Here is a 16,536-nt window from a genome sequence, read left to right as displayed (position 1 = left end):
TCAAGAAGCAAACGACCATTGATCGCTCAAAGGAAAACAATCATCGAGGGTTTGAATGAACGAAACGAGAACACTATATCATATATAATGTATTTTGCATCAGGATTACATATATCACATATATGTAACTTGATCGATCTCAATTTAACCTTTGATTCATTCTGTCTTTAATCATATTATGACAGAACAAAAACAGTTATCAGATTCATGGTTTCGTAAGTGGCTCTGATACCACTGTTGGAGAATTGCCATCCAAGGCGCAACGGAATTTAAAATTTTCTCCATTTAGTGATCCTTACGAATGGGCATGATCAGTGATAGAATCGTTACCTCTTGTGGCGATTCAAACCTTTGGTGCAGATCTCTGATAATGATCAAAACCTTTTATACAGATCCACGGGGCGATCACGAACGTTGAACGATGACAACGTCTCTACTCAGTCCACACGAACGGATTCCTTCAATCGCAGTGCTAGCTGTTATGAGTGAAGGCTTTGAGTGAGAGAAAGAGGGAAACAAAATTCCAAGTCTCTACTTGAATTTCTGTCTGAGTGGATTGGAGTGACAATGCTTCTATCCAAGGGGTTCTATTTATAGAACCACTTGTGTGGGCTTCAAGCTAAAAAGCCCACTTAAGTGTATTTTGGCCCATATCTTATAATATGCCCAAAATCACTTAAGTATTTGGTACCTTACCATATTTTGTCTCCCACTTAAGTGCACCGTACCTTACGGTGTTCCTTAGTTACTCTATCTCTCATCAATCCGTCCTTTGTGTGTGACCCTATAGGTTTTCGCGGCGTTGGCAATTATATTAAATCACGCATTTAACATAATAAACAGTGAGCGGTATCTAGCAACACATCACTGCTACCCAAGTCACGAAAATATCATGTGATCTGACAAAACCTCCTGTGATAATAATTATGTGTATAATTACCCCTTTGCCCTTATGTCTATATTGAACACAAGGTATAAACCGTGTCACCCTTGTCCAGTTCAATATTGGGCCCATAGACATTTATCCTGTTACGCAGGATTGGCAAATTCCATCTAGGACACTCATGTCCCTCAGCATGCTTCGTGGAGTACCCATCAACTGTCTTTATGGTTATCCAGTTACGGACAACGTTGGATCAGCAATAAAACACTCGACTCTACATCTAGGATCCATAGTGGTTTCAGGTCGAAGAGTGGTATACACTATTATCACCATGAGAATAACTTATGACACTTTGCATAACTTTCTATATAGTATTCTCATAGCGGGTCAATCCGGTATAAATATTACTCTTAATATTCATACCTATGTTTAAGACTTGATAACTCTTTATCCATGATCCATGAGATGTGATCATCAGTCTACAAACATAATAGTCTTAATGCTTTAATGTTATCCCACTTCACACTAAAGCTCGACTACGAATACTTTAAGAATAATGCCCTTATGTTTAATGTGTTCTCATGATTAAGTCACATTTAATACATTAAACAGACTATCTATTCCAGGGACTTTATTAATCAACCATAATAAAGAAAATGCCTTTTATTATTAATAAATAATTCGATACAAGTACCAAAAGTATTGGCCTCTAGGGCTTACACCAACACAAATGACTTTGGTTCCTTCTACAAAGTTGTAGATATTTCAATCATATTAAGTTTGGTCACAAATTTGATACTATTTGGAGCTTTCACGATGAAGTTATGGATTTCAGAAGTTGAGGAAAATTGCTTGTTCAATGATAAGGACCCAAATGGACTTATAATGTATCCTCATGGCACATGCCTTTGCAAGTGGAAATTGACATTTCCCAAAGAAGCAAATTTGAATAAGACATCTCAAATTTAATCATGAAACTTGGATCATCTTCATATCATAAAAAATGAGAAAGTTATGGTTCTTGGAAGTTGACCTCCTATCTAGGGCACAAACAAATTGATCTATAATCGTTTACCATAAAAAATGACTTTCCAAGAAAAATTTGCTATTGATGCCAACATTAAAGTTATTTGGAATGTCATAAAGAGTAACTTTTCTCTTGGAATCATTTTCATATGAAAAATATTGCAGGAGATAGAGTCTAGGGAACCCTAGATTTGACCAAATGACTTTTCTGGTCAACCTTCTTGAACCAACTTGCAAACTTGAAGTTACTTTGCTCTTAGAGACTCATGGAAGATCATATATGCTTATGATGAAGTACAATGAAGTATTCCTTGATGTCTTTGAACAAATGTTGAAGAAACTTGTTGAGGAAGACACACAAGATACCTAGATGAATTAGGGTTTCCTTGACAAACAAGCTTCAAACTCTTGATGAATTTTTGATCAAAATGACAAATAAAGAACATGGGGACCCATATATGATGCTTGGAACCAATGTGAACCTTTGGTTGCTTGATCCTTTGCATTGAGGGTCTCAAACCCTAGTTGTGAGCTTGATGAGGCACAAGTAGATACACACACTACCTACAAAAGAAACAAAGCTACACTAGACATATTTTTGGATATTTTGGTTAGTAAATAAAGAAAATAAAGCATGATAAAATCACAAATGCTTGGTGATCTCTCCCAATACGAACTCAATGAATGATATGTGAGGAGGATACCAAGGTGTGATCCCAATGCCAAAATATGAGATGGCATGAGGGGTCTTAGGGGGTCAAAATTGGAGTCTTACCGTTAGCATTTCAATCTCATTCATTCATTAAACCAATAACTAACCAACAACACTATATTGAAACAAACTTTAACATTACGTTAACAATTATGATTCATTTTGAACACAATAGCTAAAATCATCCATGATACAAACTTGAAAATTAGATCATTTCATTGAATCCAACCAGAGACCAACAACATTACATTGAAACAAAGTTTAACATTAAATTCACTGCTAATTCATTTTGAATGCAATAGCTAATAACATCCATGATACAATAAGGGCAACCATTAACAAAAAGAATTCTTCCTTTCAAATTGTAGCAAATTCTTCAATTTCTCAAACTTCTTTGAGCTTGATTCTTTCCTATATTCTTTTCCAAAATCTTTCCCGAAATTGTTGCCAAATTCTTTAAGATAACCAAGTATTACTTCACAATTATTGAATTCAATATCTGCACCTGTGAACCTTTCCTAATTTCGAGTGTTCAATAACAGTTAGGTGTGGTGGTGCTTGTCTATCGACGATGATACATGAGGAACTGAATCTGAATCCGTCTTCTTGAGCATTTTCATAAGGTTGTCACTTACGCTCACTCGCTTCTGATGATGTTCTCGCTCAGACGCATCCTTCCCGCCCAACATCACCACCACCACCACCCATTCTCCACCTCCATCGCTGCCGCCATCGCCGCCAACACCACCACCGCACCTTCTCTCCCAGAATCCTACAGAGTACAACCTCCAATCAAACCCTGGCCTCACCGCCTCAACCCTAAACTACTATCATCTCTCATTTCCCGCCAACACGACCCTCACCTCTCCCTTCAAATCTTCTACCACGCCCAACACCACCACCGACCTCCCTTCTCCCACAATCCCCAAACCTACCAAGCCATCTTCCTCAAACTCTCCCGATTCCGCTGCTTCCGTGAAATCGAATCCATCCTCACCACCCTCCGCCGTTCGCCCCAGCAATTCATTCATTGCTGCGGCGAGGAACCACTTATAACAGTGATCCGCGGTTATGGACTTGCTGGAAAGCCCTTACGGGCTCTCAAAACTTTCATGAGGATCAAATCGTTTGGGATTCAACCCTCAGTTAGGTCACTCAATGCATTGTTGAATTCTTTGGTTCAGAATAAGCGTTACCGCTTGGCATTTTTGTTGTTTAAGAATTCTAGAGATAGGTTTGGGGTTTTGCCTAATGTGGTTAGTTGTAATATCTTGCTTAAGGCACTTTGTAAAGGGAATGAGGTTGAAGTTGCTGTTAGGGTTTTGGATGAGATGCCTGGGATGGGTTTAGTCCCCAATGTTGTTAGTTATACTACTGTTTTGGGTGGGTATGTTTGGAGGGGTGATATGGATGGTGCTATGAGGGTTTTTCGTGAGATTTTGGATCGAGGGTGGGATCCTGATGTGACTAGCTATACTGTTTTGGTGGATGGGTTTTGTAGGTTAGGGAAATTGGTGGATGCAATTAGGGTAATGGATATTATGGAGGAGAATGGGGTTGAACCCAATGAGGTTACTTATGGTGTTATGATTCAAGCTTATTGCAAGGAGAAGAAATCCGGGGAAGCGGTTAACTTGATTGTGGATATGCTTGAGAAGGATTGTGTCCCGGGCTCGGAGCTGTGTTGTAATGTTGTTGATCTGTTGTGTGAGGAAGGGAATGTTGAAAGAGCTTGTGAGGTGTGGAGGATGGTTTCGAGGAAGGATTGTAGCCTCGACAGTGCTGTCATTGTTAGTACGCTTATACATTGGCTTTACAAGAAGGGGAAGGTGCTGGAGGCAAGGAACGTGTTTGATGAGTTTGGGAAGGAATCGGCTGTGAGTCTCTTGACGTATAATACATTGATTGCTGGATTGTGTGAGGGAGGAAAGCTTTGTGATGCGGCGAAGCTGTGGGATGACATGGTGGAAAAGGGCGTTGCTGCTAATGCTTTTACCTATAACATGTTGATTAAAGGGTTTTGTAAGGATGGAAATGCCAAGGAGGGTATCAGAATTCTGGAGGAGATGTTGGAAAACGGGTGTTTGCCAAACAAATCAACCTACTTAATATTGATTGATGGGCTTTTGCTTTCAGGTGGAATGCAACAAGAAATCAACAAGGTAGTTTCACTGGCCATGTCTACTGGAGTTGATGCTGACTTGTGGAATCATTTTGTAAAATCTATTGTGGGTAATGTAGATTATGGTGCAGCTGAACTTGATAAGATATTATTGGAGAATGCAGTGTAATAATATTCTGAAGGATGCTGTTAATATGATCTTTGGAATGTGATGGCAAAAGAGGCTTGAATCTTTGAAACTCTCTATGCACTTTTGAGGCATTTTTATAGCTGATATATTCACCAGTTAGTGAACTTGAAAGTGTCTGGCAATTGATTAGGAACCACTTTGTCGTTGGATTTCGTTTTTGATATGTGGTCCAATTTTAATGGCTGGCAATTATAGTGTGACCATCAACACCGAGTTTTCTTATTACTAAATTTAATCACCATCCTCTGCATCTGAGGAATGTTGATTGTGCAAATATGGTTACATGGAGCAGCCCGTCACTTGTTCAGTGTGTTTCGACATAATGAGGGCTTGTGGGTTTGGAAGTGGAAAGTAGCATGGAAACATTCGGTTAAATCAGCCGTCTCTTTTTGGTTTCTCAATCTTCCAATGATGTTGTGTGGTATGATTTAGCATAGAAGCCGGTATTAAGATTATTGTGGAAGAGCTTGGCTCAATCTAAGGCCATAGCTTTTTCTTGGCAGTCTTTGCTTATTTCAGAAAAAGATGCTAACATGTTAACCTATGTTAGTATTACTGGCTGTGTATTGTGAAGGCAGCAGGCAGAATTTTCCCTGCAGTTATTTTATCATTGTGTTGTTGTTACTTCTAGAATATGATATGCCGCTGGTAATTGGAGGGAGTGTGTATACCCAATCCAGACACTTTATTTGATTTGTTTATACAGTTCTGTGGATGTTCTAGAATAAGGTCTTTGATTTGGATTGTAGTTTTCAGGTCTATTTAGAAGGCTATTGAGGTACTGCTATGAAAATAAAAGGTGAAACCATGTAGAAATGTGAAAAGGGCTGACTTTTGAAAGAATGTAGAGAGGTATAGTGAAGAAAGGAATTGTGATGGTCTCTTGACAGTGGGAAAGAGAACTAGTAAACTGAGCCGAGTGTGTTACATAATTGGATACTGTGGTACCAATAATATGGTGATGGTCTTTTGTACAGTGCTGTACAAAGATTGAGACAGGTAAAAGAAACTGAATACTACAGTCTTTGGTGTTTATAGGAGAGTCTCATTCCATTTCTGTTGTATGAATAGAAACAATTATACCTAGAAGAATATTGTGTCAACTATACTATGTGTATTGGATCTGAAGGTGGTTCTCGCATGTGTTGTTGGTATTGACTGATAGCAGAATGTTGACTAAAGTGAGAAATGGAGCAAAAGTTGTTGCATCAGTAGCAGTAGTAGGAACTTTTGTATTGATTTTGCCTAGTGGGCTTGTATTGGAACTTTGAAAAATGTTTTCATGTTCTAGTTATATGTAGAAACATTGTTTAAGGCTCTTAATGGATAAATGTTATGGTTATATGAATGATATTTTCTATATTTTTGCACCTTTGATCAATGAACTGTTGTATCCTTTGGATACATCAGTAAGTCCATGTATAATGCAAAAAGGTTCAAGCCAAATGGTTTAAACTGCTCATGTATTTGGCATAGCTGTTTAGGCTATATAGGTTGTGAGGCGCATTTGTGAGTACCATTCACTTCTATTATTTGATTATGAATCATTTGAAATATCTTTTTGGTAAATTCTTAGTACCCATAAATCTAAGTTGGATACGGTACTTTTAGTGTAAATTGTGATAAAATTTTAATTTATTTTAAAATAAAATAAAAAATGATGTGCATTAAATTATAGTATATGATTGGTTGAGGGTATCGGTATCTAATTAAATAGAAGGATATCGGAGTGTTCATCTATCTCTTTTATTTATTTGAAAAGATGACCGAGTTTCATTTCACGTTCGGTCAAATAACGTTAAAAGCACTAGTTTCAAATACATACATAAATGTTAAAAGCACTAGTTTCAAATACACACTAGTTTCAAATACATACATAAATGTTAAAAGCACTAGTTTCAAATACATACATAAATGTTAAAAGCACTAGTTTCAAATACGTACATAAAGATGTTTGTGGACATTTAATATTTTTGTGTACGTTTAATATTTTTGTGATGAGTGTAATGATAAAGTTCTTTTATTTTACTATATATATTTTTTCTATTCTTTTACTTTTATTTATTTATCTTTCCGACTTAACAATTAATAAATCAATGACTTAATTATATTAGGGATCCTTTAAAATATTTAATTGTAATAGATTGGTCATTTAAGATTTTTTTTTACTGCATTCAGTCCTTTAAGTTGCATAAAGTCCACAACGTTGGGTATATTTTATAAATCCGTTTCAAAAATGCACAACGGTCATTAATGGTGTTGATATGGATGTAACGTTGTTGAGATGACTGAAATTGTTGTAAATTAGCCTTTATTTAATCAGACAAAATCCCTTAATTTAAGCAGCATCCCTGAACTAAACCCTAATTTTCCAAACTCAGAAAGGAAACGAGTTATTGCGAACGAAGATGAAGGATTCATAAGGGAGATAAAGGATTAGAGGGAGACGAACTTAGAAGCAAAGCATTGAATGTTGAGGTAAGTATCGTTTTCCTTATAAAAATGTATTTGCCTTATTGAAGTCTAGGATTTTGCATGTGCTCCCTTATAGCTCTTATTGATTTCTACAACGTACAAGTTTTTTGTTAAAGATGGGTGCTTTTTATGTGGATTTTCATCACGGGGGACAATTTTATGATAGGGATACATATGTAGGAAGGATAATGTCAAACTGGAAGTGTGATGGTGATAGATGGACCTATTTTGAAATTTTGGGTGTTGTTAAAGAAATGGGGTATCCTGGGATACTTGAAATGTGGTATGATTTTAGTGGTACATTAAAGGAACTAGTTAATGACTTTGGTGCAATAGAACTTCTAAATTGGTCCAACACTCATGGAAAGGTATACTTATACATAGTCCATCCTATTTATCAATCTGATGTAGTAGACGTAGTCGATATCCAACCTTTACTAAGTTACGTCCAACCCACTGAACAACAGACTAACCAAACTTTCTACATACATATCATATACCCAATCAATGACCAAAACTTATGGAAAGAGACCTCATACTCCAACATACTGCCACCACCGTCGAGCACCAGGGAGGCCTAAAAGAAGAAGGAACAAAGACGTTGATGAGAAGAGAAAAGTTACAACAACTGTTAACAAGAAAGAACTGTTAAATAAATGCTCAGTGTGTGGTAAATTTGGCCACAACAAATCCTCATGCCCAACCACACGAAGACAACCTGCACAATCCTAAACACAACCATCCCAACCTTCACAATCTCAACCCGCATTATCACCAAGAAGAACCAAACGCACAAATTCACAATCTCAACCACAAGCTACCACAAGACTTCAAACTAGCCTATCACCAAGAAGAACTCAAACTCAATCAACACAATCTCAAACACAACCAACAACAAGACTTTTTAACATCTTCTTCAACATGTTGATTTCTGCGTCCTTTTTATCGCATTTTGAACATCTCATTTGTGTGTTGATTTCTATTTGTCCTTCATCATTGCACTCTTTTTCAACCACTCAAAAAAGTTGAAGCCAAAGTTTGAACCTTCGCTCTGTTAACATATAACAATTAACATTATCAATAAACGTACCACACGGTTTTTGTAGCTCCCAAAATTTTTCCTCTCTTCCTCACTGTTCGTATGGCTGCCTTTGCTCCACATGCACACCTTGGTTCAATTTCCCCGTGACTTACACTCGAAATCAAGGAATTACAGTCGGGGCTACGTGAATTTGACAAATTTGTATTGTATGAAGTCATTGTTGGAGAAAGGAGAAGAAGAACTCGGTTGGGAGATGATGACATATTCTAGGGATTTGATGAAAAAGAAACTAATTTTTTTTCCAATTACTTAAAGTAATATTCAAATAAATGTCATCTCAACAATATTAAATCCACATAAGAACCGATATGATATTGACAACTTTGCATTTTTTTGAACGAAATCATTAAAAAAAGACTAAAAGTATAGATGTTATGTCGATTAAAAGATTAACTTGTACAAAAATAAAAGACCAACCTATCACAATTAGTTATATAAAGGACCTAGTGTAATTTTGCCTAAATGAATTCACTCTATATTTAACTTTCCTTAAACAAATTTTTTCTTTTAACTTTCTTTTTCTTCTTTAATTGTGAGACAGTCGTATATCCCCGAGTTGACTCGGTAACAGACAAATGAAATTCCCGTTTTCCATTTCACCAAACCATCCATACGGCTACGCCCATGTCTCCTTGTTCCATAACCAACAACCTCCTCCTTCGCAATCTCTCAATATTCTTCAGAAAATGGACCACAAAAGTGTACACAATCGCCGCATTCGCCTTAATCCTCTTCCTCTCTTACGCTTTCCTCATCCGATCCAATCCCGACTCTACTCTCTCTCCCTCCACCTCCACCTCCCTCCTCATCCCCTTCACCCCTCTCACCAACTTCAAACAAATCGGCGCACGTACGTTCCTTCTTCCCTCTCAAATTTCAACACTCTCACAATTCATTCGTTCATAATTATAGTAATTTTTTGTACAGTTTGTTTGGATGGGTCTGCTCCCGGTTACCATTTCCAAAAGGGATTTGGATCCGGTTCGCGTAATTGGTTGCTTCATCTCGAGGTAGATTTGTTTGTTTGCTTGTTTGTTTATATATAGTGGAATTAGGTTTGTTTAGATGATAATGTTGATATTGTGGTGAGTGTAGGGAGGAGGGTGGTGCAGTTCGATAGCTTCCTGTTCTTATAGGAAAACAACTGCTTTGGGGTCATCTAATTATATGGATTCACCCGTTCTTTTTTCAGGGATGCTAAGCTCTGTTGCTTCTCAAAATCCTGGTTGGTAAAATTACCTATAACATACATACACCCTTTATAATCTCTATGATGTTTTACCAATTTAGGTCTTAGTTATGACCACATCATTGTGTTTTTATGAAAGTAACTTATGGTATGCCTATAAGTTGCTTTCAGCTGATTTTTAGCAGCTTTTCTAGATAACTTAGAGTGTGTTTGGTTCTGCGGTGAAAAATTGATTATGAGTGAATTGATTCTGCAAAATTAATTAGGGCTAAAAGTGATTTATGTTTGAATAAATTATTGCAAATAGGAGTTGGACGGGAAATTTCAGTTTAGAAATCACATTTATACTCAAAAGCTACATATCCTAGCTTCAGGTAGAATCAATTCTGGAAAGTAGAATAAATTTTACTTGAGAGCAACCAAACATGTCAAAATCATTTATGCAGATTCAAAATCAATTTTAAGTGTTTCTTAAGATCTTATAAGATAAGCACTTGATTAAGCTGTATATCCATACATTCCCTAAATAGTAGATTGTTACTCATGTAATTTTGATTGGTCTGGTGAGACATTCGCTATAACCTGGCCAATTATGTTTTGCCTTTCAAGCTCACTGTTACACATCTTGTAAAGAAAGTTTTCAAGAGGAGAGGGCAAAACTAATAATTAGTATTATATGATATCAGTAGCAGTTATTAAATTTGGGCACTTAAGTGTAGAATAAGACCGGAAACTGAATGGTATTCTGGTTATTCTTTGCATTATTATTCTTACTGAACTTATTTGGTATATTAATCACCACTATTTTGTATGGAAACTCCATTGATTAAAAATTAAGAGTTTAAAGTGTTCTTGAACCTCCATGAATAGAAAGGGTAAAATACAAATTGATGTTTGTTTTACATAAATAGTGTATTCTATAGCTTCCGCAAAATTGTCGTGAGTTTGGGGCTGGGGGAACAACATTGTGTTTTGTTTCTGTTTGAGAAGATTCAAAAAATAATCATTGTTATTAAGTGAATTATATCAATTGGTACCGGTTTCTATCACTCACCCTTAGATGTGCATAGTTTGTGTGCTGGAAACTGTGCGTGTGTTAAACACGTGTTGTTACTTAGCTGGATCTGTTAAACTTATTCAGATTTCTTTAACTGGAACAAGGTGAAGATACGCTACTGTGATGGTGCATCCTTTGCTGGTCACCCAGAAAGTGAGGTTAGGGTTGCTTTACCTTTGCAATTTTGAAACTATAGGAGTTTATTTATGGTTCTGTGTTTTGCATATTCAAATAAGAAATTCTTATTACATTTGGGTTTATATTGATGTGAGTTTTTTTTTTAAATAAAAAACAATTATTGTATACAACAGAAAGGAAGTGGGTTGTTCTTCAGAGGACAGATCATATGGGAAACTATTATGAATGAAATCTTATCGATTGGCATGTCAAAAGCAAAGCAGGTTATACATTTACCGTAATCCATCATATCATTTTTTTTCCTGATAATTTTATTACCACTAGTTCTACAAGTACAAAATATATTGCTTCTTAAAATTAATAAAATAATATCTTGCTGTCAGTTTTCTACATAAATTTTATCACTTCCATTATAAAATTTGAAGATTAAAACAACGAGCCTGTTTGGTGTGTATTCCATTTGTTCTGCCCCTGTTAATCTTAGGTGATGCATATTAAAAAGTCTTATTAAGTCATTAATCTTTTTGTAGTCATAATCCAAGAACTTATCTATACTTTTTTTTGTACCTTGAGTTAACATGACAAAGTGTTTCTCTCTTACAATGAGTTAATACTACTTGAGCAAAAAGCTATAATAGTTCCTTCTTTTTATCATCTTCGTATATCAGTTTACAGATTTAGTAGCCAAGAAAACTTGCATGCAGTAGCACAGTTGGTAACGTGATAGTTCAGTTTATGAATTTGAACTAGTGAAATTTCAAGTAAAACAAATTGACTGCACTTTATTACATTTTTTGTCTTCTAAAACTTAATATCATATAGAACTGCTTATGAGTTATGATGTATTTATTGGCCCCTGACCTGTGACCTAAAACTTATTAGCATGTGATGATAGACGAGGCTACTTTTGTAGGCTCTGTTGACAGGATGCTCTGCTGGAGGATTGGCAAGTCTTATACATTGTGATAATTTCAGACATTTACTTCCAAAAGGGGCTACTGTCAAATGTCTCGCGGATGCAGGCTTCTTCCTTGACGAGTAGGTTTTTCTTAAAGCTCTAGATGAGTAGGTTTATCTTAACATATCTTTCCTTTTTTCCTACTATGGTATTTTCTAGCAAAATTTAAACTTAAGTTGCCAAAACTACTTGTATCTTATTACATTATGGGTGATTCTAGAAGCATTTGAGTTTTTTTAACTGCTATTGGGATTTGAAAACCCTTGAATCTAGTGCAATGACTACTGGTTTACACCTGTATGTTGTATTTTAACTTCAATGCATTATGTAACCAAGTAAATTAAGTTAGTACACCCGGGTTACATAAATTTCAGGAAGGATATTCTTGGAAATAGCACAATGAAATCTTTCTATAAGGATGTTGTCCAGCTCCAGGTAATGATGTGTTTGCTTATAGGATTTTATATTTACGGACAGCGGGAGTATCTTTATGAAGTATAAATAAATAAAGACATAATAAAAGGGTTCCACTTATGTAAGTTGTCTAATTTTCACATATCTTGTTGTCAGGGTGTTGCAAAAAGTTTGCACAAAAAGTGCCTTGCTAAAATGGAACCATCTAAGGCAGGTTTTAGTTTCTGAACCTTGTGGCCGCACCTTTTGGTATAGTTTGTAACTGTAAAAGTTGAGTCATATGGTTAAGCTAAGAATAATCTGTTGATTTGTAATGCAGTGTCTATTTTCATCAGAAATTCTGAAAAACATAAAGACTCCTGTTTTTCTTGTTCACCCAGCTTATGATTTTTGGCAGGTAAGCTCCCTCAGGGCACTTGTTTCCTTGTTGTAAAACGTTTTTTTTTTCCTATGACAGACATTTGATGCAAATTATATTGTACTTAGATACACAATATTTTGGTACCTCAAGGATCAGATCCCCATCATCGCTGGAAAAGCTGTAGATTGAACATTCAAAGTTGTGATGCTAACTTGATGGATACACTTAACAGTAAGTAAACACAATTGCTCCCAGATAGTCTTGTAATATCTTATTAAATTTTTTTTAACCATTTTTACATCAACCTTTAACAGAAAATGCCTTTTTAAAAAATAAATTTAGTTTTTGTAACCCCTCTATGTGATTTGATTCAAACATCACAGATGCTGGATTCAACTATGACATAGGATAGTAATGATTGTTGACCTGATAGTGATATCTGAATTTAGGAAATTATCATCTATGGCTTGGATAACTTGGTGATTGTCATTGTTAGGTTTTCGTAGTTCTTTGCTGAGGACTGTGAACGAGTTCCAGCAGCGAAAGGATATTGGAATGTTTATAGATTCCTGCTTTATCCATTGCCAGACTTTGATCGGGGAGACTTGGTATTCACCTAATTCTCCAAAAATAAACAATAAGGTAACCGTTGTTTTGGCTTTTTTTCATATGCGATGGAAATCATATAAAATATTCATGTCATGGCATTGACCGATTTCCACCGATGTACTTGCTTAAAAATAATATAGTTCTATCTCTTCTTTTAGCAAATCCATTTTATTCACTAGAAATTGCAAGGCCAAGATTAGTTATATATTTACTTCATGTGATTGGTGCATTAGAAAAGAAGTGCATTTGAAAAGTACATAACTCCATAAATGCTATGACCTATGTTCGAAATCCCTGTCTGGTTTACATTCTAGTTTTCATACTTCACTGTTATTGTAACTACCCTTTATTGTTGTTACCTCTGGAACAGACAATTGCTGAATCCGTTGCCGATTGGTTTTTTGACCGACAAGCGGTAAAGCTTATTGACTGCCCTTATCCATGTAATCCTACTTGCCATAATTTGGATTTCACCAGAGTATAATAAAGCTAAGTATCCCAATTTTCATTGCCTGTTAATCATGGATCTGCATTTTTCAAAAAATCATGGACAAATATCAACTTGAATCGTCTCCTTCACTCTCCTCTTCATCCGCTCTACCTCCATCTTAATCTTACTACAAGATGGAGAGAGATGCAGAGACAACTGAATGAGGGAATCCAAATTCGACAAAATACTTCTCATTGATTGTGCTGCAAGAGTTGAGTTATTTTTTCTGATATAGCTAAATTTCAATTGCATTTCAAAGATACTCCGGGAGTTGCGCAAGTGGCTGTACGAAATTAGAGTTGTTTGTTTTGTTATTTTTGTTATCTGCAACGACCTGCTGAGAATATTCATTTATGGTGTAATTGGTTGTGACGAGAAAGTGAGAAGAGAGAAAAATGTAAGAGAATGTGAAAAGAGAGAAAGAACTGCTACAATCATGCTTATACTACAGAAACTAAATTTCAAGTTAGATTTCAAAGTCCTTTTAAATTGGTTTCACAATTGGCCTAATGTTCTGTTGTTGTTTGTGAAATTGTTTAAAACAGTTTGAAAACCAATTTTTTTTTTAATATTTTAATTAATTTGATTATATAGAATGATCAAGATTATACAGAAATTATATGTTTAAATTCAATTGAAATAAAATAGTCATCTTGATCATTTAATTAACAAACAATTTTATGTCAGAGGAGTTTATGCTTTTTTGAAATATCCGGCTTCAAATGTTACATTATTGTTCTTGTTTATTTTTTGTCTAAAATTATAAACTATTGTTCATATTTATCACCTTTTTTTTTTTAATTTTGTTTGGGAGTTTTTATAAACTATTGTTTATATTTATTACTAATATATTCTTTTTAAGGTTTTAGTTGGGAGTTTGGAAAGAAAAGGAGATCAAGACTTTGAAATAAAAAGAAGCATAGTTTGTGAAAAGAATAGAAAAATTTATGTAGGAAGATGTTGAAAGATTTATTTTTATTTAAAAATTATAATCCTCTTAAATCGGACAACATAAAATTGTATTGAAGAAAATGTTTGGAGATTTTTGATAAATTGTTATAGTATTTTAAAAATAAAAAATATGTTAATAATAAGTAATATTTTATTATTCTATATAATCTTTTCAAATATTAAAGATTTTTTTTATATTTTTTGAAACTCTGGCTTCCCTTCCATTCAAAACTCTCTTAATACCTTAATTATTGTAGTATTTTTTTTATGGTTCTCAAATTATTCATTACTAAAAAGAATTGTTCTCCGACTATATATGAGCTTCATTTAGTTCCTACTATTCATCAACAACAATCACTCTTTCTTTATGCGACTCAAAGATATAAAAACACAAATTGCAAATAATGAACATGTTATTTGATTATGCACTTTGACCAAGTGTGCATACTATTATATCACTACAAGAATACCATTGAATCGTAGCGTAATGCTCCTCTTGCTTGACTCCTTCGCCCATGCCCATTTTCCGTGGTTATGAGCTATATTAAAAAAATAGCTCGTAAAACCACCGATATGCTTGTCTGATTTGGACATAAACTTGAAAATTTGACTTACAGGTTAAATTTGATCTAGTGCAAATGGTAATATATATTAAACAACCAACAACACTAAGATAATTAATGTTTGACTTATACTATGTTTATGCATCTACCTTTGATCATTGATCCAATGAAAGTTTAAAATGATTCACCAATGGAGTACTCAAAATCTTTGAATTACTTATGTTAAATTTGTCTAACACGTTTTCAAAATATTTTTCTGATAGAGACACAATTTTCTAGCACTCTTATCCTTGTGAATTTCCATCCAAAAAATCTTCTCAACAACACCTAAGTCTTTCATGTAAAACTTCTTTTTCAATAAGATTTTCAGTTCATTTACATCACCTAAATGATTATAAATGATCAACATATCATCCATCTAAAATACCACAAAAATAAAATAACCATCGTTAAGGCTATTAACTGTAACACAACAGATATACTCACACATACTATAGTCAATCTGAAGCACATGTGAATCAAAGCACTTGTATCCACTGCCTGGAGATTATTTTAAACCATACAAAGATCTCTTCAACCTATAAACTAGCCTTGCTTGCCTAGTATAACTGAATTCCTCTTGTTGCTCCATATTAATTCGCTCATCTAGATTTTTATGAAGAAATGTTCTCTTGATATCCATCTGTTCTAAATGCTTATCTTGTTTGGCTACCAAAGCTACCATAACCTTGATAAACGGCTACAAAGAAAATATAGTGCTAGTTAGTCCCCTTCTAATGTGGGTACTCCTTACGTACGACATAAGCCTTTAACTTTTTCATTTTTTTCTTTTACACTTGGTTTTCTAATTTACATTGACTTGCACTCGATAGTTGTTTCCCCTTAAGAAACTGAACAAGCTCTCATGTATGGTTTTTCTTCAAGGACTTCATTTCCTCCATCTTAACACCCATCCACTTATCTTTCTTCTTGATAGATACAACATCTAAAAAGGTGTACAAATCTCTAGAACTAGTAATAAATGCAAAAGCTACAAAGTCTTCATACCCATGTCTTTCTTGTGGCATGATACAACAGAGCATTCTATCACGTACAAGAGAATAATCATGTGCTCCACTTGAATCTTCAAGCCAATGATGAATTTTAGTATTAGATTTTGGTTTGTCTTATGATTCAGGTACTACCCAGACATTGCTTACTAGTAATGGACCAATGCCCCCCCCCTGAATCACCTCATTATTGGAAGTTTCCCTTTCAAATGCTGACACATTGTTACAACTGTGCTTTGTCATACCC

At 35.0% G+C, this 16,536-nt stretch overlaps 2 protein-coding genes across 2 annotated transcripts; both read left to right on the top strand.

The window, feature by feature from the left end:
* Positions 1–2,937: 2,937 nt before the first annotated feature.
* LOC127127638 (pentatricopeptide repeat-containing protein At5g16420, mitochondrial) lies at positions 2,938–6,275 on the top strand. The gene has a single exon (XM_051056898.1). The coding sequence runs from the start codon at positions 3,272–3,274 to the stop codon at positions 4,910–4,912; it is 1,641 nt and encodes a 546-aa protein (XP_050912855.1). The 5' UTR covers positions 2,938–3,271; the 3' UTR covers positions 4,913–6,275.
* A 2,727-nt stretch (positions 6,276–9,002) lies between these two features.
* LOC127127639 (pectin acetylesterase 5) lies at positions 9,003–14,195 on the top strand. Its single transcript, XM_051056899.1, has 12 exons — positions 9,003–9,360; positions 9,438–9,520; positions 9,606–9,735; positions 10,841–10,914; positions 11,068–11,157; positions 11,808–11,932; positions 12,227–12,287; positions 12,423–12,476; positions 12,586–12,663; positions 12,753–12,858; positions 13,124–13,269; positions 13,607–14,195. Exons 1-12 carry the CDS (start codon positions 9,135–9,137, stop codon positions 13,718–13,720), a joined length of 1,287 nt encoding a protein of 428 aa, XP_050912856.1. The 5' UTR covers positions 9,003–9,134; the 3' UTR covers positions 13,721–14,195.
* Positions 14,196–16,536: the final 2,341 nt, after the last annotated feature.

Source organism: Lathyrus oleraceus, chromosome 3 (assembly GCF_024323335.1).
Source record: "Lathyrus oleraceus cultivar Zhongwan6 chromosome 3, CAAS_Psat_ZW6_1.0, whole genome shotgun sequence".
NCBI lineage: Eukaryota > Viridiplantae > Streptophyta > Magnoliopsida > Fabales > Fabaceae > Lathyrus > Lathyrus oleraceus.
The sequence above is the reverse complement of the archived record's forward strand: the minus strand, read 5'-3'. Positions and strand labels throughout refer to the sequence as shown.